This window comes from Muntiacus reevesi, chromosome 7, assembly GCF_963930625.1.
Source record: "Muntiacus reevesi chromosome 7, mMunRee1.1, whole genome shotgun sequence".
Classification (NCBI taxonomy): Eukaryota; Metazoa; Chordata; class Mammalia; order Artiodactyla; family Cervidae; genus Muntiacus; species Muntiacus reevesi.
In genome coordinates this window covers 8,452,839-8,474,703 of record NC_089255.1, presented here as the reverse complement: position 1 = coordinate 8,474,703, position 21,865 = coordinate 8,452,839, and the positions used below count along the sequence as shown (strand labels likewise).

The 21,865-nt window shown below is 49.1% G+C and overlaps 1 protein-coding gene across 3 annotated transcripts in view; it reads right to left on the bottom strand.

Moving 5' to 3' along the window:
* PDE8B (phosphodiesterase 8B) overlaps positions 1-2,054 on the bottom strand; it is a 252,047-nt gene extending 249,993 nt beyond the window's left edge. For 2 of the 3 annotated variants that reach the window (XM_065940975.1, XM_065940976.1), the window contains exon 1: positions 1,364-1,508. In XM_065940975.1, the coding sequence (XP_065797047.1) occupies positions 1,364-1,387 (24 nt within the window). In that variant the 5' untranslated portion in view covers positions 1,388-1,508. Of the gene's footprint in view, positions 1-1,363; positions 1,509-2,030 lie in introns of those variants that run through there. The other variant, XM_065940982.1, reaches the window with a different exon arrangement.
* Positions 2,055-21,865: the final 19,811 nt, after the last annotated feature.

Here is a 21,865-nt window from a genome sequence, read left to right as displayed (position 1 = left end):
AGCGATGCTCTTTCCCCTGCTGCAGAATTACTGTTCTTCTGTTTTGCTTCTTGGAAAACTGAGCCAAGTTAAAATAGCTCATTCAAGGTCAGAGGGGCAGTCAAGTAGAACTTGTGATGCTGACCAGCAGATTATACAATCCTAGAGGGCGGGCCCTCTGCCCCTCACCTATCCCCTCGGGCCCTGTGTAAATGTTTTGGTTGACACAACACTTGAGTTTAGAGGAAGTGTCTCTCCTAGGTTTGCACTACGTGTTTCACTTCAGGTTCTGGCACACGCGCCTCAGTTATTATCAGAGCAGGCACGCCCCCCAGTGTCCCGACCCAGCGGGCCGCCAAGGTTGGGGGCGGGGCCGGATAGCCACCGGTGGTCTTGCAGCCCTAGAAACTCGAAACTCGCCCAGAGCAACTCCTCAGCGATGTTTTTCTGGTTTTGCCAATCTGGAGACAGTAAACTGTTGTCAGATCGAGCCGGAAGCAGAATGGTTGGGCACGCCAGTCTTGAGGGTACAGAGGCGCCGGCTGAACGCTGAACACCTCTAGCTAAGCTGTTATGAAGGCTAATGCAAGCCTCGCCTCCCACAACACTCTAGGGACCGTGTCCACTTGGTCCCGGGAACTACGTGCACTTTCAGGTGACACTCCCACGCCCACCAGGACCGCCCCCTCCCCACCCGAAGTTCCGGGAGGCAGCTTCTGCCTTGGTCCAACGCCTCTCCTGCACCGGACCCTTCTCACCCGCACTTTCCTCCAGCCCACAGTGTGAGCCCCTTCTCTGAAACTACGTTCCATCTCCCCCACAGCAGGCTGGTGGTATAACCCTCACGGCCGGTCCAGGTGCCCAGCGAGCGCGGACCCGGGAGCTGGGCGCGCGCGCGGGTGGGAGTGGGTCCCCCGGATCCTGGAGGGCGCCCTCCACCCAAGCCGAGGGCTGGGGCGGCGGGGGTTAGCTTTCCGGGAGGGATGGCAGCTACGCAGCCGCTGGAAGCACTCAGAGGAAGGCAGGGACACCGCGATCACCCAGAGACGGCGTGGGAAACTCGGGGCGCAACAGGAGTCAGCGCCACTGGCCCGACGGCGCTGCAGGTCAGCTCCTGCCCTGGGAAAGCGCCACACAGACGCACGCACTGCTGGTGGGTGATTGGGATCATTTGGGATTATAAACCGGACGGTTAGAGAGGACTATCGAGCTGCGCCCCTCCTGGGAAGGAAGAAGTTGGGCGCCGGTACACGGAGAGGCCGGAGAGGGAACAAGCCCCTGCGGAGCTGCAGGGTATCCGAAAAGGGTGCAGGGTCAGCTCTGGGCTCGGGGTGGTGGGAGGGGGCGGCTGGCCGGACGTGCAGATCCAGCGCTCGGGGCTCACCTGGCCGGGGTTCGGAGGGTCCATGCTGGAGGCTGGCGGCTGCCGGGCGCTCGAGAGGTGCCGGTGGCGCGCAACGCAGCCCCTCACAGAGGGCACAGGGCGGCCGCACCCCGCACTCGGGCCTCCCGCCCCGCGCCAAGGGGCAGGTCCTTCCGAGGGACTCTGGCCGCGAGCCTGAGCCTCTTTGCCTTCACTCCCCAGGCGCGCCTGCAGCCGGCGAGTGCCTGGGTCCTAGCGCCCCTCCCGGGCGTGAAGCCCGACTTGAAGCCTGCTCGGCAGCCCCCCAGCTATTCCGGCCACTCGAGGGGGGAGGTAGGGCTAAGGACCAGCGCTGGCCAACCTGGCGCTTCTCAGGACTGGGAATCTGGACAGGGAGCTTCTCTCTCACCACGCCCACCCTTCCCATTTTCATCTCCAGGCGCTTCTACTCCCGAAGAAAACACTGAAGGATCAGATTTGCCTCCTTCCTCACTCAAATCCGCGTACACTATCATTTTAAAGAGATTCTGTCACAGACAGCAGTCATGACAGATCATAGATGGTTCTTCCTCAAAGTGAAAGGAAGACTTCTGTATTCAAATGAGTTTGTAAAGGACGCCCCACTATGTGTCTGTTGGGGGGGGGGATGAGGTGTTGTCCTTCAGCCGTAACTGTGGGGACAACTTACCAACGTGAGTCAAACGTGGATCAAACAAAGGTCCTGCTCCCCTTCCTGCCTCCTCCCCGTCTGTTTAGGGAGCTGGAATCAAAGGCCTGCGCAGATGTGGTGAAGCTTTTTGAAGAAGTAATGAATCGAGCCCAGTTAAATGCTTCAGCTGTAAATAAGCCTGGCCTCCAGCTCCTGGTTATTATCACATCTGCCCCATACCTGGCTCCTCTGGTGGAGGGATGTCTAACAAAGACCTAGGGAGCATTTACAAAAGCCTCTCCTTTCTCAGCTACCCACAGGGCTGAGTCAGTCCAGTTAAAACTAAGATCAACAACAGTGATCTTTCCCTGCTGACTTTCTCATCCAGAGAGGCTGATGAAATTTCGAATGGCAGAAAAGGAAAACAAGTCATCTTTAGAAGTAAAACCTATTTCACAGGACATGGAGAGAGACAAAAAGAAGTATTATTACTTGGGCATTAGCCATGATCATAAAGGCCAACCATGAGCCATGAGAGCAGTATGAATGTAGCCTTTCATGTCTTTTTTTAAAGAGCTCAAAACCTTTTCCCTCAAGAGCACTCCTCTCTGTATGGACTGACTCTAAAATGATCTCCAGTTATCCCCACTTCCTAATGTTCACGCCTTTGAGGACTCCCCACCCCTTGAATGTCAGGGAGCTTGTGACTTGCTTCATATCCATTAAGTATGGCCAAGGTGACGGGATGTCTTTTCAATGACTGTGGTACTGTCTTGACAGGAGATGCCCTCTTCTGCTGGTTTTGATAAAGCAATAGCCATGATGGGGAGGCCCATGTAGCAAAGAACCGAGGGGCCCTCTGGCCTAGAGCCAGTAAGAAATGAGGCCCTTAGTCCAACAAGCTGCAAAGAACTAGGTCCTGCCAACAACCAGGAAAGCCCAAAAGTGAACCCTACCTTCGTTAAGCCTTGAGACGAGACTGTATCCTCAGTTAACACAGAGGACCTGTAAACCCACGCTTACCTTCTGACCCACAGAAACTGTGAGATAATATATGTGTGTGTTTAAGCCACTCAATTTGTGGTGGTGTGTTATGTACAACAGCAAAACTAATACACTCCCTTCGTCCACAAATGGAAATGTGAGGCAAAGAAGATTAGGTAGAAGTTAAGGTCACTGAAATTAGCAGCATAATCTATCATCATTTCACTGTCATAGCCTGAAAAGACAAGGAAGGGTTTCCCAGGTGGCTCAAGTGGTAAAGAATCTGCCTGGCAATGCAGGAGACGCAGGCAGGAGATGTGGGTTTGACCTCCGGGTTGGGAAGATCCCCTGGAAGAGGAAATGGCACCCCACTGCAGACCTTGCCTGGAAAATCCCATGGAGAGAAGAGCTTGGCAGGCTATAGTCTGTGGGGTCTCAAAGGAGATGGACATAACTTAATGACTGAGCACATAGGGAAAAGCAGAACAGCTAAGGCATCTGAAGGTGAAAGGGCAAGTTCAGGTTGGGACTTGAAGAGGGGTAAAGCAACACAACTTTGAGAAAGTCTGAGGCAAAAATAACCCAGCAGGTAAAAGGACGGTCTGAAGAGCTCAGGGTAAGTCAACCAAGCAAAAAGAACAAATAAATATCTTCAGAAAGTAAAGTAAGAGGAAAACAAGAAAAACACTAACAAAGAGATAAGGAAAGGTAAAGGCACCAAATCTTCTGAATCTCTTTTCTCCATTATCTATTAAAAAAAAAAAAACAAAGCCACATCCTTCACTCCTGGAAGTGTGGGGGATTTTCCAGAAGAGCTGCTCGAGAAGTACTAGCAGGCCAGTAGCGCAGAGTACGGGCCTGTGCCAACCAGCAGGTTGTCTGCCGTTCCCAAGATACTGCATAAAAACGGAAGGTGTCTCTAAACCATCAGCCAGCATTGAGGGTCTGCACGTATTTGTGAGCTTTTCAGTGTCTTTAGACACCTAGTGTTAAAAGTTTTCTATCCCATCTCAGCTATAATACAGAAAAATTGAGGCTAACACTTAACCCTGTTATATACCTAGAAGGATATTATGGAGTGATGTGTGATTTTTAAACAGAGGAAGAGAGAGGGAGATAAAGGAAAGAAAGAAGGAAGGGAGGGAGGGAGGGAGGAGAGGGACAGGGAACTAAAGCAAAGGGAAGGAAATGAAGAAGGGAAAGAAGGGACGAGAACCTAAAGCACAGAGTTCCGAGTCTAGCGGAGGAGCACTGAGAAGTCTATCACAGCATAAGAAAGCGCTGTTCTCACACTCCCGTTGCCTACGGGACATCTCCACGAAAGTTCCACCCACATTTCACAACAAAAATGTTTCTGAGCCAGGAAGCATCCATCTCCCCACCGAATCTGAGTCCTGGTGGTTAATGCCACTAACGCCTCTCCCAATTCAAACCACAGCCATGAGGCTTCCCTCACTCTCTGTACCAACCAGCCACCTGTGGGGTCATGGCCTGTCCCTCCCTCGGCACCCCTACAGCCAGGAGTGATACACTGCCTGCCTCTCCTAAGCTAGGTGAGCAGCAAGAGCCAACATGGGATGATTTAACTCAGAGGGGTCAGAGTCCAGCCTACCCACTGCTCATGCCCATAATGTCTCCTCCACCCAGATTTTACACAGTTTGTCATTTCCTCTAAGTCGTTTTTTCTTTTTTTTCTTTTCTCTAATTGGTCCGGCATGGCTCTATCCTAAAGTTGAAAACTGTAAATATTTCTACCTGTGGCAACTCTTTGTGCCTTTAAAGCCTTCATAAGACTGTGGATCTGACACTCCCTTCTACTCTGAAGAGCAATTTAACACAATGCTTACTTAGGAAGAATGCCCATTTATGTGGTAAAAGGAAATGGGCAGCCAATCCAATGGCACCCATTCCACAGCTGTGCCCATAGCTCGATGCGTCCAGCTGTTTCCAACATGGGAGAGAGTGCAACAGCTTCCGGTTGGTTGTTGGCTGTTGGTTTTTGGTGGCCCCAGACTTGTGATGGGATCTGTTTCAGTTCTATAACCCAACAGGCAGGAAAAGACACTGGGAGAGTAAAAAGCTGTTTTCCTATAGGGAATAAATGGAAGTCTGACCACGCATGAGTGGAAGAGCAGCGGTTACATATTAATAACAAGACTTTGATTCCACCGATAAGGCTAAAACAAATGAGACACACCTTTTCGGCTTATCTGAACATATCACTGGCCATTCTTTGAAGACTGAAGATGTTGATGGTGCTGACAAGCTGGAATTTATATGATTGCTAAAGTATGAAAGACTAGTACTTTCAAGTGCTGCCTACATTTGACAACTTCTGGAGAAACTAGGTCCATGGTTTACTTTCTATTGCAATATGTGCATTAAACTCCTGTTGTAATTCTTCTAACCAGTTGGTATACCATTATTCCATTACCACCACCCCTATCCTGAACAAAAGGAATACACAAACAGTAACATGACTGACCTTCTGACAACAGAGGAACAGACTCTGAGAGGTCACTTGGTATCACCTGTGGCCTCTCTTACTCTAAATATGTGAGTAGTTTCAGTCTTCCCTAATCATAAGGAAATCTCAGCCTGAATCAAGCAAAGCTCCCCTAAGAAAACACAACCCATCTCCTACACAATTGCAGACCAGACCTTCTTCAACCTGGATCCCTGCTGTCAGAAGGGCTCAAGTCAGAGACAGAGAGGAATAGAAAGTTTTGAGCAAACCTGTATCGTCACATGGACAGGCATTAACTCTATGGCCTAAAGTTATAGATCTGCAAAGATTAAACATGGACTAGAAAGTTGAGCTTTATCAGTAAAATCTCCCTCATCATTTATCAGCAGCAGGCCATAAGCATGACGTTGCACTTGAATCTGAAGAGAAGCCGCTGTGCCGAGTGGCTGCCACATATTCCTTTAGGTGTGTTTGAGACCAAGCCCCTCCTCTGATCTTCACTGATTCTTACACCCAGCACTGATGCTTTCAAACTGTGGGCCTAGAGAAGACTCTTGAGAGTTCCTTGGACTGCAAGGAGATCAAGCAAGTCAATCCTAAAGGAAATCAATCCTGGACATTTATTGGAAGGACTGATGCTGAAGCTGAAACTCCAATACTTTGGCCACTTGATGCAAATAAGCAACTCATTGGAAAAGACCCTGATGCTGGGAAAGATTGAGGGCAGGAGGAGAAGGGGGCAAGAGAGGATGAAATGCTTAGATGGCATCATTGACTCAATGGACATGAGTCTGAACAAACTCCAGGAGACAGTGAAGGACAGGGAAGGCTGGCATGCTGCAGTCCATGGGGTTGCAAAGTCAGACATGACTGAGCGACTGAACAACAATGGATGTATAAAACAGATTGAAAACAAGGTGAATCCATACTGCTTATGTCCTAGTGGAGGAAGAGAGAATTACCACGAAAAAATAAAAGAAAGAGACCATTTTAACATAAGCTGAAGATAATAAAACAAATTATTGCAATAGAAAGAGATGGATAAAGGTGACTCTTGGAGGTCAGAGATGGCTTCTGTGGGAAGGGATGTTTGAACTGACACTTAGATTATCTCAAGGAGCTGGGAAAGCAAAGATCTGAGGGAAGAGGATCTCAGGGAGGAGAACAGCAAATATAGACTCCTGAAGGCCTCACAAGTTTGGTAAGTTCCAGGAAGAGACAGGAGGCCATTGTGGGGATGACCAAGTGAGACAAGAAGCCTGGTGATGGTGTTAAGCAGAGAAGAAACATGATACAATTTGCTTTTTAAAAAGATCCTTCTGGCCACTGTGTAGAGAATCTATTCTAGGCATTCACAGGGCAGCAGGAGGCTGCTGGAGCAATCCGAGTGAGAGGCGGCGATCATGGAGGAGAAAGCAGCAGACAGTAGAGACAGTCAGGTTGGGGCTGTAGGGCCTCGAGGGTGAGGCTGACAGGACTCAGGACAGAGTGCCCGTGGGGAATGGAGCGAGGAGAGAGAAGAGACAGCGACACCCCTAGCTTTGGGGCCTGGGCAGTCAGGTGGACAGTGGACCCATTTATTCAGATGGGGAAGGGTGAGGCAGGAGCAGGAAAAGAATGGGTGGGAAGTCAAGAGCTCCGGTTTGACCCTATCAGCTCCAGATTCCACAAGACATCCAAGTGAAGATGAGAAGCAAGCCACCATATCCCTGAGTCTGGAGCTCAGGAGGAAGGTCAGGGCTGGACTCGTACGTGTGGGAGTCATCTGGGTGCAGCTGCTACTGTTAGCCCTGGGGCCAATCACCAGAAAGGGTGCAGACCCACAGGCCACGGCCGCCAACTCACTGAGGTTCCACAGAGGATGCCAGCAAAGCGGCCGGGCCCCGGCTGATAGGAGGAAAACCCACGCAAAGAGGAGGAAACTATTTAAACCAACTTGTCCACTGATACGAAGAGTTTATGGAGCACTTCTGAAAAATTTTACACAAGGACTAGACCTGCAGATTGGCACATTATAAAGATAAATTTGGGGGTGGAGGCAAGCACAGGTTGCAGAAGGCTAACAGAGCCAGAGAAACAATTAAGAATAATCCCAAAGAGCGGAGGAGAGCCTGAAGTAGAACACCGGCATCTGGAATGGAGAGGAGGAGGAGAATAAGAAAGAAGTCCAGGGGCACAATAGGACTTGGAAGCCAATGGGCTCTGAGTGGGTGGCTCTTGGACGCTGGTATGAACCACTAAGACAGGCAGTGGTTGGGCAAAAGCAGGGACTCTGGTGAGCGGGTCTGAGTCAGGGGTCAGAGGTGCCTGTGGAACACACAGGAGAGACGTCTACCAGCTAAGGGGAAACAGGTCTGCAGGTGACAGGAAATGCTTGGGCAGGAGCTAAGGATTCAGGCATCATCAACATAAAGATAAGAGAGGAGGCTCTGAGCAGGAGAGCTGAGGATCTAGCCTTGAAGGTTTTCAAGAGGTGAACGGAGAGAGGGCTAGACATGGAGACTTGAGTGGATGGCCAGAAAGTAAGGTACCTGCCCTCCAGCCAGATGTGGGTGCAAGCCCAACATCTTCCAGGCTAAGGCTGACAAAAACCCGAAAGACTGCAAGTAGAGAGTTACTCCCTAACAGAACTAGCGTTCTTCTAGAAAGTGAAATACAGCTCTACACACACAAACACAGTTAGCCCAACAAAGCTTTCTGGGGTTGGATGTTTTATCTGCCTTTAAAAAATTAAGTGGAGGAGGTGGGAGTAAATAAAAAAACAAAAACAAACAAAACAAAAAAACACTTCTATTTTCCAAATTTATCTAAGAATTAAAATGCAATTTAATCAAATTCTTACAACTATAGCAGGCTTTATTTATTTATTTATTTTTTTATTTTTCAGTGGGTTTTGTCATACATTGATGTGAATCAGCCATAGAGTTACACGAATTCCCCATCCCGGTCTCCCATCCCACCTCCCTCTCCACCCGATTCCTCTGGATCTTCCCAGCCCAACAGGCCCGAGCTTATAGCAGGCTTTAAAAATGAGGGCAATATAGATGAAGTAAGAAGCATCTGCCCCTTAGATTTTGACCACTCTATTTCTTGTTTACCCTTCTGCTTCTCCTCCCCAACTTAAATTTTTCCTCCCATTACTAGTCATCATATTCAAGTAAAAGGCAAGAATGTACTGATTAAGAAAACTTCTGGGAATGAAGTGCGTTTGTAACAAAATCACCCATGTTTTAAAACCAGTCAACCACCTTCATAAATCAGGCAGATGTGTATTAACACACATCGGGCAGGTCCATAAGAACATTTCCAAGACCTTGGACCCTATGTTCAGTGGCTAGAGGCTAAAAAAAAAAAAAAAGAAAAAACCAAACAAATGAACATGGATAAACAAACGAACCTCCTCACATACGTTCCATTTGTTTGCAAAGAGTTAAAGGTAGAATACTGATCCTCCAAAAAAATCCTGCAGTCAAGGAGGTTTGTCTAGACAGCCCCTAGTCTCCTTTCCCGTACCTGTTCTCGCCTCTCTCCAATCCAGATACCTGCTTTGTGCCCTCCTGACCTCGGGGAGGAAGAAGGAATGAACCCTCCACTTGAGTTCACTGACTGGCGGATGGCACTTTGGTGTGAATGAATCTGAGACCAAGTGTTACCTTAGCCAGTAATGTCGGTTTCAAGACTTTGGTTTACTTACCTACTTACTGGAACTTACTGTCTTAGTTCCTTATTGAGTGGTTGGGGGAGAAGGCACGGGTAGATGCCAGCGACAAAGTAAACAGGTGGGACAATCCCTCAGGGCTCAGGCTGGCTCCATCCAGCCCATGTAGGCTGCCACCCATGGCTTCCCCAGCGGCCCCCGCTCTGTGTAGCTGTCATCAACACCGTTTCCTGTTTCACCTCTGCAGCTTCTACCAGACTAAGTTCCTTGAGTGCTAAGACTGGATCTTATTTTTGCATTCCCAGACAAAAAATGAGCACTCGATCAATGTTCACTGAATGAATAAACGAATGAACGAACTGAGGTTGGAATGCAGGAGTTATAATGCTGTCCTTTCAAGCCGCCGGAGAAGACTGAAAGACTATCGTTTATCTTTCAAACACCATCAAACGGCCTTTGTTCCCTGGGAGGTGCTTTGACCTAAAAAGTACCAGAAGCAGGAAGACAAACACCGTCATCACCTGCTTCTTCTGGGTCTGAAAATGTTAGGTCCTGACCCTAACTGTGGGATCTCCTAACCTATGGAGAAATGAAAGGAGACCCACATTTATGTTGCTGGATATTCTTCATGTTTCATCCATCGTGTTATTCAGATAAATGGTTATTGGGGTTTACTAAGCTCCAGGCACACTGCTAGGTATGGAGGACTCAACGATAAAGAAAGCCAGCCCAAACCCTGTGTCCACCAACTTCACAATCTGGCTGAGTTACTATTTAGGGACCTGTCCCAGCCAAAGCCTCCTTCGGCAACCACCATCTACCTATCCATCCAATCTATCTTCTGTGTTTCTTAATTTTATACATTCCTGAGAACAACAGGGGGGGTTGGAACACATTTGTTAAATAAAGACTATACTAGTTTGGGTTGTTCTGCCATCATATTATCAAAGCTAAAAATATTAAAAAGCTAAAAAGGCTTGTGTTGGATAGCCTTTGTTTGCCCCTCCGGATGGGCTCTTCATCTCTCCTCCCCAACCCTGTGCCGGGAGAGGCTGACCTGTAGGGAATACATCACGGGTTGTCAGCTGGGTTCAGCCACGGAGGCACCAGCAGCGGATGGAGCAGGGCAGGAGTCACGTGTCTCCATGGCAGCATAGAGCTCTCGGAGTCCCAGCATCTGCTGTATCTCCAAGCCTGTTCCCATCTTCCCGGTGGCACATTACCATCGGCCCCTGGTGCTGACGGCTTCACAGATCTTGCTAGCCCGTGGAAACCGCGTCATCCCTTATTGGGTCCCCGTGTCTGCCCACCAACCACACCTGTTGAGGACAAGCCTTCCTGTTTCCTGAAGGAACTCCAATACAAAGCCCATTTCTTTCAGCCTCTCGGGGTGGAGTCACAGATTCCTAAAGAAACGGGTCTACTCTCAGTCCAGGGCCTTCAGAGCTATTTGCAGCCACCCTGTGATCTTTACTACCATCAACCCATGCAGGCTGATTTTTTAAAACAGTTCCTATGGGTTAAGCAAAGGTGGCATAGTGGTAAAGAATTTGCCCGCCGATGCAGGGGTCACAGGTTCAATCCCTAGGTCAGGAAGATCCCCTGGAGTAGGAAATGGCAACCCACCTCAGTATTTCTTGCCTGGAAAATTCCATGGAGAAAGGAGTCTGGCGGGCTACAGTTCATAGGGCCACAAAGAGTCAGACAGGACTGGGCATGTACATACACATGCCAAGACAAAGGTCAGGCCTGAGATGCCAACTTAAAAAGTGCACAAGGAATCAAGTGATGAATGCTTGGCATTTCAAATTCCAAGAAGTCACAGCTGGTGGAATCAAGTTCAAACTTTGGATGTGAAGCTGGTATCTACCAATTCTATCTCTTTCCCCAGGTCACATCCTAAACAGGCCAAGTGACCTCCCCCGCCTTCACAAACCTGCCTCTGCCTGGAGGCACAACCCCTGCCTTAATTCTGTATGTCTAATCCCTTCCCACCCTACAAGGTCTAGTGCATGTGACTTCTCCATAAATGGTCAAGAAAAGAAATCTTTCCTGGTCAGAAAATAACTTTTTTCCCTCCAGATATGTGGAGTATTTTGTTTGTGCTCATTCATACCACTTACCACTCACTTGTGTTAAAATTATTTGTGTCTAGGTGTTTTCTCACTCCTACCACTTCTAGAGTCATGAAGGCAGGACAATGTCTTATATATCTGTTGTCCCCCCTACAGTGCTTCAAAAATGGAAAATTCTAACTAGGTGCTTGTTGACTGACTAAATAAAAGTATGAATTCACCACCAAAAATTATTTTCACAAAAAAAAAAAAAAAAAATTTATTTTCACTTGGAATGGTGATATAATTGCTTCTGACTCTCAGAAGACCAAACCATATTTCACATTTTCAGCCTGAAATAGCAAATTCATAAAAACAAATGGCACTAAATTTGAGGAGAAATATTTTCAGATTGTTTCCATATGTGTTGCTATATATAATGGGTTTATGCAATATTTTAAATCAAACTCAACACCATGTGGTCATGTATCTTAGAAGCTCATAATGATGACACAGATCAGAACTTAAAACAATAACAAAAAAGTTCTTAAAGATATGTTCATTTATCCTTCAGTTCCGTTTATTCTCTCAATGCTTCCTTTCCAGGCTTGTCCCCGATGTCCCTCTCTGTCTGTGACTTCCATCTTCCCTAGGCAGAACTGCTCTCTCCCCTGAGTTTTTCTTGCCCTCTGTACAGACCTTTGTTATGGCTTTTATCCCACTGCTCTGCATTATTCATGTGTCCTTGTCCCGCCGTGATCACCTGCCTCCGTCTTCCCATCACCTAGCGTAGCACCTGGCACAGAGTGAGGACTCAATGAATGTACTCAGAACTGAACTGGCCTAAGGCTAACTTTGGCTTCAAAAATCCAACCCAGGCTTTCCTTGGCTTCAAGTCCTGTGATATTTATAAATTGCATGAGGTGTAGGGAAACAGACACATACACCTGCCCTTTGGAAGTGGTATCCAGATTCCTTGTCTATAGTCAGCTACTGACCCGGATCCCAGTTGGGGTAACATGGATTCCTGCCACATGAACTCTTTTTCTCGAAGCTCCAGGAAAGCTGCAATTCAGCATCGTGCTCCTCTAGCTAAAACAGAACCCCCTTGAGACAGGGTCATGTTTCAAGCCAGGGAAAGGAGGGAGCAAAGAAAACCAGAACGAACGGAGCATCTGATCTGTGCTCAGCCCTTTGCATGTTAGTTTCACAGTATCTCAGAGCCAGTGCCACTCCGCCACCCCCGTGCGGCAGCAGGGCATCACCGAGGGTCAATGGACCATTGTTCTTAGACGTGCTCCCACTGGCGATGGCTCTGCTGGAGTAAACTTCAGGATGGGGATGAGGGTCAGGTTCATCTCCAGCATCACCCCAAACCACTGCCTTGAGGACACTGACCTTCCCGTTACCTGAAGCCCCCAGGTCTCTCCCACATCAGAGTGGTGGCACACGCTCTTCCTTCTCTGCTCACTGTTTCACACCTCCACTCTTCTCCTGGCTAATTCCTACAGATCCTCTAGGCCAGGGGTTCTCAGAGCTTGATCTCCAAACCAGCAGTCTCAGCACCACCTACGAACTTGTTGTGGTTGCTGTTAATCAGTCACTAAGTTGTGCTTGACTCTGAGAACTCGTGAACTGCAGCACGCCAGGCTTCCCTGTCCTTCACTGTCTCCTGGAGTTTGCTCAAACTAATGTCCATTGAGTCAGTGATGCCATCCAACCATTTCATCCTCTGTCGTCCCCTTCTCCTCTGGCCCTCAATGTTTCCCAGCATCAGGGTCTTTTCCAATGCATCGCTTCTTTGCACCAGGTGGCTAAAGTATTGGAGTTTCAGCTTCAGCATCAGTCCTTCCATTGAATATTCAGGGTTGATTTCCTTTAGGATAGACTGGTTTGATTTCCTTGCAGTCCAAGGGACTCTCAAGAGTCTTCTCCAGCACCACAGTTCAAAATCATCAGTTCTTCGGCACTCAGCCTTCTTTATGGTCCAACTCTCACATCCGCACATGACTACTGGAAAAACCATAGCTCTGACTATATAGACCTTTGTTGGCAAAGTGATGTCTCTACTTTTTAATATGCTGTCTAGGTTTGTCATAGCTTTTTTTTCCCAAGGAGCAAGCGTCTTTTAATTTCATGGCTGCAGTCACCAACTGCAAATTCTTGGGACTCACCTCAGACCTACTGAATCAGAGACTGTGGAGGTGGGACCCAGAAACCTGTTTTGTAACAAACTCTCCAGGTGATTCTGATGTACACTGAAATTTGAGCAGCACTGTTCTAGGTTTTATCTTAACTGTCACTTCCTCAGAGAGACCTTCCTTGACCCCAGCTCCCCGGTCTATGTTACACCCCCACTGCTATTCTCTCGCATGATAGCTATTCATTTATCTCAATCTGCAGATCATATAACTGTTAGTGTGTTTCTTTTTTTTTTTTTTTTAATTTTTGGCCATAGCCTAAGGCAAATGGGATCTTAAGTCCCCTGACCAGGGACTGAACCCACACCCCCTGCATTGGAAGGCAAGATCTCAACCACTGGACCACCAGGGAAGTTCCCCGGTTAGTGCGTTTCTTTGCTTAAAATCTGTCTTCCTCAGCAGACTCTGCGTTCTGTGAAGACACAGGCCGTGTACAGCCCACAGCTTCACACAGCGCTTGGCACAGAGCAGGGGCTTGAGCAACGCTCACTTGTGCCGGTTTTTCTAACCATAACCGGGTCATGAGCCAACCTGCCTGTGAGACTCCAGGCTCCTTCCTGAGCCCCTGGGCGGACTTTTGCCTCCAGCCATGAACGACACAGCATAAACGACAGCCCATCTTCATTTGGGGGCCTCCCAGGTATTGCTAGGGTTAAAGAATCTGCCCACCAACGCAGGAGACGTAAGAGGTGCAGATTTGATCCCTGGATAGGGAAGATCCCCTGGAGAAGGAAATGGCAACCCACTCCAATATTCTTGTCTGGAGAACCCCAGGGACAGAGGAGACTGTGGACTGCAGTCCACGGGGTCGCACAGAGCCGGACACGACTGAACACACAGCTTCATTTACTCACCGTCCGGCGGAAGACCGCCCATGACCCCGTGTCTCAGCCTCTCTTCTCTCTCCCCTTCGGAGGAGCCTCATGGACATACAGGTGTGTGTGTGTGTGGCTTGGGGGGATCAGGAGATTTAGGCAACCGTTCATCAGTAGCTTGGGAAGAGAGCAACATTTTTAACCGTGTGAAATTTTCAGACTCTCAATGGATTCTGACCTCTCTAGCTTTTTGCTTGGAGCCACGCTGAAGCCAGCACAGACGCCTCAGTGTCTCTGTAATGCAATGACTCCTGCTTCTCTTTCAGGCCTGATGTGTGTGACAGAACCAAGGTGGACCTTCCACTGTGGCTCGCTTAGGTAGGCAGGATGCTTGGATTTCAAAGTCCGCACAGAAATAATTGTTAAATGTTTTCCTCCCCGTGGAGGAAAAGACCCCTCCTGACAGCAGTGCCATCGGTGCTCATCCGGCAGAGTCTGCACGAGATGTGGGAACACCCGGAACGACTGTGGCTGGCTGGCTGGCTGGGGGCCACCGCAGGGCTCGGGGGCCTTGCCCCGGGGATGTAGGCTCAGGGTGGGGTGTGCAGTGGACCGTATCCTTCCCCTGATACGTGCTCCCTCCCACCTCCTACCCCAAGACAAAAACAAGCTCACACGAACTTCCGCGGCAGGTGGGACAGACGAGAGCTGGCAGAGGCAGCCCCAGCCAGCCCCGTCCTCCCTGAGAGCAGAGGGAGGGGCGGGTCAGCCACATGCGTTCCCACGGCCTCAGCTAGGCTCTTCCGATGCCTACTCACCAAGACGGTTCTCCTCCCCGTACCGTGTCCCTGAGTCCAGACAACACTGGCCCCTCTGCCCCACATCCTCGCCAGCGCAGTCTCATCTGTCCTGTCCACACCGAGACTCCCAACCTTCACAGCCCAACACAAAGGAAGCTCAGAGAAGTGGAACCACCTGGCTTGGCTAAGACTTGAAAGTAGACCCTATGTGCAGCCACTGTGGAAAAGAGTGTGGATACTCCTAAAAAAAGTGAAAGAGAGTTGCCATATGATCCAGAAGTTCCACTCCTGGGCATAGATCCAGAAAAGACGAATACTCTAATTAGGAAAGATATGCATGCCTCATAGCATGTGACTTACATAGCAGCACTGGTTGCTTACAATGGTTAAGACATGGAAGCAACCTAAATGCTCACCAACAGAGGAACAGATAAAGATGTGTGTGTGTGTGTGATGGAACACTGTCTGTGTGCTGGGCTTAGTTGCCGAGTTGTGTCTGACTCTCTGTGACCCCATGGACTGTAGCCCGCCTCCTCTGTCCTCTGTCCATGCGGATTCCCCAGGCAGGAACACTAGAGCGGGGTTGCCATGCCCTCCTCCTGGGGATCTTCCCAACCCAGGGATCGAACCCAGGTTCCCCACATCGCAGGTGGATTCGTTACTGTCTGAGCCACAAGGGAAGCCGAGGAATACTGGAGTGGGTAGCCTATCCCTTCTCCAGGGGATCTTCCTGGATATTCCCAGTGTTCCTGCACTGTGGGTAGATGCCTACCAGCTGAGCTACCAGGGAAGCCCCAAGCAATACTACTCAGCCATAAACAAGACTGAAATAATGCCATTTACAGCAACATGGATGGACCTAGAGATTATTGTAGTAAGGGAAGTAAATCAGAGAAAGACAAATATCATGCTACCATTTATATGTAGAATCTAAAAATATGATACAAATGAACTTACTTAGAAAATAGAGATTCACAGACAAAGAAAACCAATTTATGGATACCAAAGGGGAAAGGGAGGGGAGAGGAATGAATGAGGAGTTGGGGATTAACAATATACACTCTACTATATAAAAACAGATAAACAAAAATGCCCTACTATAGGAGGACAGGGAACTATATTGTAATAACCTATAACAGAGAAGCATCTGAAAAGAATACACATAGTATAACTAAGTCACTTCACTGTACACCTAAAACTAACACATTGTTAATCAACTGTACTTCAGTTTTTTTTTTTTAAAAAAAAAGAAGACCCTCTGTGGGCTCTTCCATCCCGAGTCTGAGCAGGGAAGGCGATCAATTCTGGGAACATGCTTGTCTTTGGAATATTCAAGCCCCACAGTAATCCTGAGTGACAGCGTCTGTAGCTCCCTTTTATGGATGTGGAAACTGAGACTTAGAGACTTTAAGTACCTTCCCGAGATCACAGAACTCATCAGGAAGTGCTTGAACCCTGGACTGTCTGGCTACAAATTTCATGCACTTGTCCCAAACAACCCTCCAAACAGCCTTGGGAAGCAGATGTCTAAGTGACACCAGTAGCCCAGTAGGAACCTAGAGCTTGTCCATTTACATCCTGAGCTCATGGAGTCTACTCAGTCCATCCTCACCACCATACTCACACCCACTGGGGAGACATGTTTCCCACAGCCTTGGGTCCCTTCTATTTTTTTGGCTGGTGGACGTGGCCCTTGTCTCGTTCATACCTCCTCGCCCTTGGCCCCTGCGTCCACTGCAGCACCAAGAAGGAGCCACTTGATACCTCACCCATGGGAAGCCTTTGAGAGGTGTTTTGACAGATGCAGCCTTTCAGAACTGGGTCTCAGGTGGGCTGGTGTGGATGGGATTCTAAAGGCCTGGCCTCGAGCTGCTGCACATGAAGACAGCCCCTTCTGTCCGAAGCAACGCCTGCCCTGCAGGTCGGTGGGCGGTGAGATGCCAGCACAGTTTTGGAGGTCTTCTCTCCAGCTTCCCACACTGTATTTCTGGACAACAGTTTACTCTGTGCCACTTTTACCTAAATTGACAGAGAGAAGTAACACAGAAGTATTGGGTTGGCCCAAAAGTTCATTAGGGTTTTTCTGTAACCTCTTATGAAAATCCCGAACAAACTTTTTGACCAACCCAATATATAGTGGGCAGCACCAAGTCAAGCGTAGAGACTACAGGAGATTCAATCAAACACAGATCCAATTATAGAAAGCTTCGTTTCGAAAGCAAAACAAACAAGATATGGAAAGTAAATGTTGTGAAAACTCACGGACACCCATTTCTAAATACCTTGGAAGATGTCGGTGACAGCAGCTGGCGCCCTGCCACCTCTTAGGGCGTGTCTGTCCTTGGACTTCTCCGTTTTTAAATTCTCAGACTCTGTTGGTTTACTAGCTCGGAAGGTCTGAGGCCTCTCTTATCAGACGTCTGCATCAGAATCCTGAATAACAAATGTCTTCTGAACTGAGAACAAGGAAGTTGCAATTTCTCTGGGGTCAGAGACTGAGAAACATTGTTGAAGAGCTGGCGACAGGAGGCCCTACTGAAACAGTGAGGGGTCCGCAGGGACCTGGGCGGAGTTCTCAGCTCAGGGCACGAAGCCGGCCGTGGTACAGACGCTGTCTGCACGGAGCCCACGGCAGGGAGTGGGAGGAGGCTATCTGCAGGACTGAGGTCCCCAGCCTCAAGCAAGGAGTTGGGGTGTCACCCGCTCTGTTCACCTCCTGGACACACAAGCCACTCTCTTCTCCATCCCAGACACACCTCAAAAGGCCACTACGGCACATGGGGCGGTAACTCGCCTTTGCTCCAGCCCACGAGCCCTAACTCTCCTGCCATTCATTCCAGCTCCATCTCTGCTCCTGACCCTGCCTTGCCCCTAAGCCACAGAAGAAGTGGGACCCACCAGACCATGAGTGGTCCCGGTACAGGCAGTTCTGGATCAAGGGGCTGGAACCACACTCCTGGTGCCAGGGCCCAGATTCATGCCCAGACAGCGGCCGGGGCTCTGTGCCAAGGCTGCCATGGGCCTCACTGCTCCCTGGCCTCCCTCCAGCATCCGTGCCAGGAAGGAACAACCCGCCGCCCATGAGGAGTGGGCAACCGGATGCCTCCAGCTCTGACTTCTTGGGGGTCTGCGCTCTGTAGAAGCATGATCCCTTCTGCCCTTTGCCATGGCCAGTCGGCCAGTTCAAGGGAGGACCAGGCAGGTGAGCAGAGGCAGGCACCTAATTCTGTAGGGACCCTGGCTTCGGAGCAACAGAAAATATTGTTTTCCAGGCCCAGACACAAATTCACTTGTTATCATTCGTGTCCAAACAGAGGGAAAAAATACAATGGAAAATTAGATCCCGTGTCACAATGTCACGGGTATAAATAAAATGAAAGGCAAGCCTGACGTCAAGAATGAGGCCTCTCACATTCCACTCCACTTCCCCGTCATCAAACAGGCGGCTCGGTTTACCTGGCTGGGTGGCGGAGACTGGCTGGTGTAAACAGGCAGGGGCTCTGATGCTGCAGGAGACTGAGGTCCCCCAAAGCCAGCTTCACTGCCTGTGCTGGGGGTTTCCCAGGATGCGGGGGGATTCTTGGCAGATGTCACAATTCCTTCCACACATCCCCTCAGCTTCCCCCAGTCTATTTTCTTCCTCTCTAATTTCCCTTCTCGGGGGCAGCCAGCCTGTCCCTTCACAAGATTTCCTGGGCATCGACTGAGGGAACATTGCTCTTCCCGGAGTAGGGAAGGGTGAGGTCAGGCGGGGAGAGCCACGGGGACGGGGCCGATGTAGATTAGACGGTGGTCTCTGTAGCTCCCTTAATTCAAATGTGCCCTGAAAAGTGGTGTGCAGCTCAGCCTGGGGATATGGATTCATATTTTAAGCATATGATGGACTGCAATGATCTAAAGGAACCCCGTGGTAAAGAATTCTGCAATAGAAACATTCTTTCCCACCAAGTTCTATCTTTGTAAATCTAGCCATTCCTCTATTAGAGTTTTTTCAACATATTAAACATCCCTGTACCCCAAAGCCAAAAACAGATGTGGTCTGGTGTGCAATCTAACACACCTCTGTCATTGAAGGGCATCTGACTTCAAAGCATACTGAGGAATGATGACAAGTAGACCCATGCTTATGAATAAACCCATACCTATTAACACAGTTGCAAGGATCAGTACCTGCCGTTTTATGGTTTTTGCTCTTGACTCTCGGGGGTGCCAGTGAATCTAGGATAATTATGGAGACTCTTCCCAATTCACTTTCTCTGGGTCAAACGCCGAGATGTTAAGTCTTTGCTCTGAAATCACTACATACTCAGCATGAATCGGCGGAACCTCCTCTGTGCTGGGGACCCTTCTGGCCCTGGGTGTCCTGAGACGAGCAGGACCCAGCTCTGGGTCTCTCTGGTCTCACCTGTGAGGGATGTGATTAGCAGCAGCAAAGTCAGGGGGCAATCAGAGTGGCCTTGGTGTCTAACAGAGACGTTAACACAGTTCTGGGAATTCCCCGGTGGTCCAGTGGTTAGGGCTCCATACTTCCACTGCAGGCGGTCGTTAAAAAAAGTTCTACCTGTTCCTGGCTGCTCGACTGTGCCTGCCTCAGAGGGTGGTGAGCACTGTGTGGATAACCCATGGAAGGGGCTAGGTCCTACCTCCCTCCTCCCCACTCTCCAGGGTGAAAGTCAAAGTTGCTCACTCGTGTCCGACTCTTTGCGACCATAGACTATACAGTCCATGGAATTCTCCAGGCCAGAATACTAGAGTGGGTAGCCTTTCCCTTCTCCAGGGGATCTTCCCAAACCAGGGATCGAACCCAGGTCTTCTGCACTGCAGGCGGATTCTTTACCAGCTGAGCCACAAGAGAAGCCCAAGAATACTGGAATGGGTAGCCTATCCCTGTTCCAGCAAATCTTCCAGACCCAGAAACAGAACCCGGGTCTCCTGCATCGCAGGCAGATTCTTTACCAACTGAGCCATCAGGGAAGCCCAGGGTGGGCAGGAAGCAATCATAAAACAGGAAAGAAGATCACTGCTGTGTGTACATGCACAGTGGTGTTCTTTCTCTTACCCCACCCTACGTGCACACACGCGTGCAGGCACACACACACACTCACACAGCCTGGCTGCAGGTAGGTGTGACGATTCTAGGACAGATTACAATGTTATTTTTAGATCCAGATTTCTAACTCTGCTCCCACTCAAGAAGTAGATTAGACTGATAATGGGCTGAAATGGCAACTGCTCATTTTCCTCTCCATGTGCTCTCAGCGGGGCAGGACATGGTAGGATGCGGGGCTCAGGCGCATCTCATTTTATGTCTCCTTATGGCTGCCGAGGATGGCTCTGTGGCCTGAATTCTGGGAGACCTATTTTTAGAAGCCATGATTCTGAGACCATAGAAGGTTTTTTCCTTTACCATAAGAATCTCAAGAGGGGATGTGGTTCTTCAAAAAAGCATGCAAGGGGCCTTCTTTGGTGGTCCAGTGGCTAAGACTCCTTGCTCCCAATGCAGGGTGCTAGAGTTCAATCTCTAGTCAAGGAACTAGAACCCGCATGCCATAACGAAGAATAGTGCAGCCTAATTAAATAAAAAAAATTTTTTTAAGTGTGCCAGAACCAGCCTAGGGCAGAACTGTGCAGGCAAGGTGTCGGCTTCCTCCCGTCATCCCCCTGCTTCTTCTCTCCAGTCTATGTATCCATTCCAAATCCCACTCCTGGCTTCCAGAACCTTCTATGAGAGTCCTTGTCTGTTTTGACACCATCCAAGCTCTCATCCACCTTACATCTCAAAGCTCGACTTTCCAGTAACCCTTCCCTCCCACACCTGCTCTCTGCTAGATACACATGGGTTAACCTTGAGGTGAGATGTAGATTTTATACCAGCTGGTTAAAGGTTGGGGTTCTTTTTTGTTTTTGTTCTTTGTTGTTGTGATAGTTAAGGATGCGAGTTGCTGGCTTCAGACCCACATTTGAGCTCTGGCCTTGCCAGAGAAGGGGATGAAGTAGAAGGCAGGAGCCTTGTACTCTGCAAAGAGGTTGGATGTTCCACTAACACTCAGCATTCTGTTCTCCTCCTTTGGACCTAGCTTGTCCTGGCTCATAAGAACCCAGTGTCAAAATTTCAGGAATTTTTGCCAGATAGTTGTTAAACAGTCATTATTAAAAGTTCTATTACGTAGGCATACAATTAAATAAAACATATTAAGAATAAGGGTAGTGTTAGGTCACTCAGTCATGTCCAACTCTTTGCTACTCCATGGCCTGTAGCTCACCAGGCTCCTCTGTCCATGGGATTCTCCAGGCAAGAGTACTGGAGGGGGTTGCCATTTCCTTCTCCAGAGGATCTTCCCAACCCAGGGATCGAACCTGGGTCTCCCACATTGTAGGCAGACGCTTTACCATCTGAGCTACCAGGGAAGCCCAAAATAATGGTAATCGATACTTAAATCTCATCACTTCCTAGTTACTTCATGATACTCACTCTCGTCTATGCACTTGACGTTATTTATGTCTAATGAGTCTCTATGGGACAAATACTACATCTGGTGGGTAATTGCACATCTTTTCCCAACTCTGTGTCCAATGACAGCACCCTGGTAGCTTGAACTCAGCCACAGTGGGTAGGAGTACTTATACCAGAGAATTTGGTAAACAGTGTGAATCGGGGCTGTCCTTATTGCCTCTTCTTCCATCACACCAGTTCATGGGCATTCCACTATCTGCCCTCCCTGGGGTTCAGGAGCCAGACCCGTGGTCAGCCAGGAGAGCTGGTACCCAACAGCACGGATGTGGGGAGAGGTCTGCAGGGAGTCCCTGAAGCTCTCCTGAGCCTTCCCAAAGCCAGTCTGCTGGGATAACTTCCTATGCTCTCCCATCGTCCTGCTTTGTCCTCCCCCGACTACAG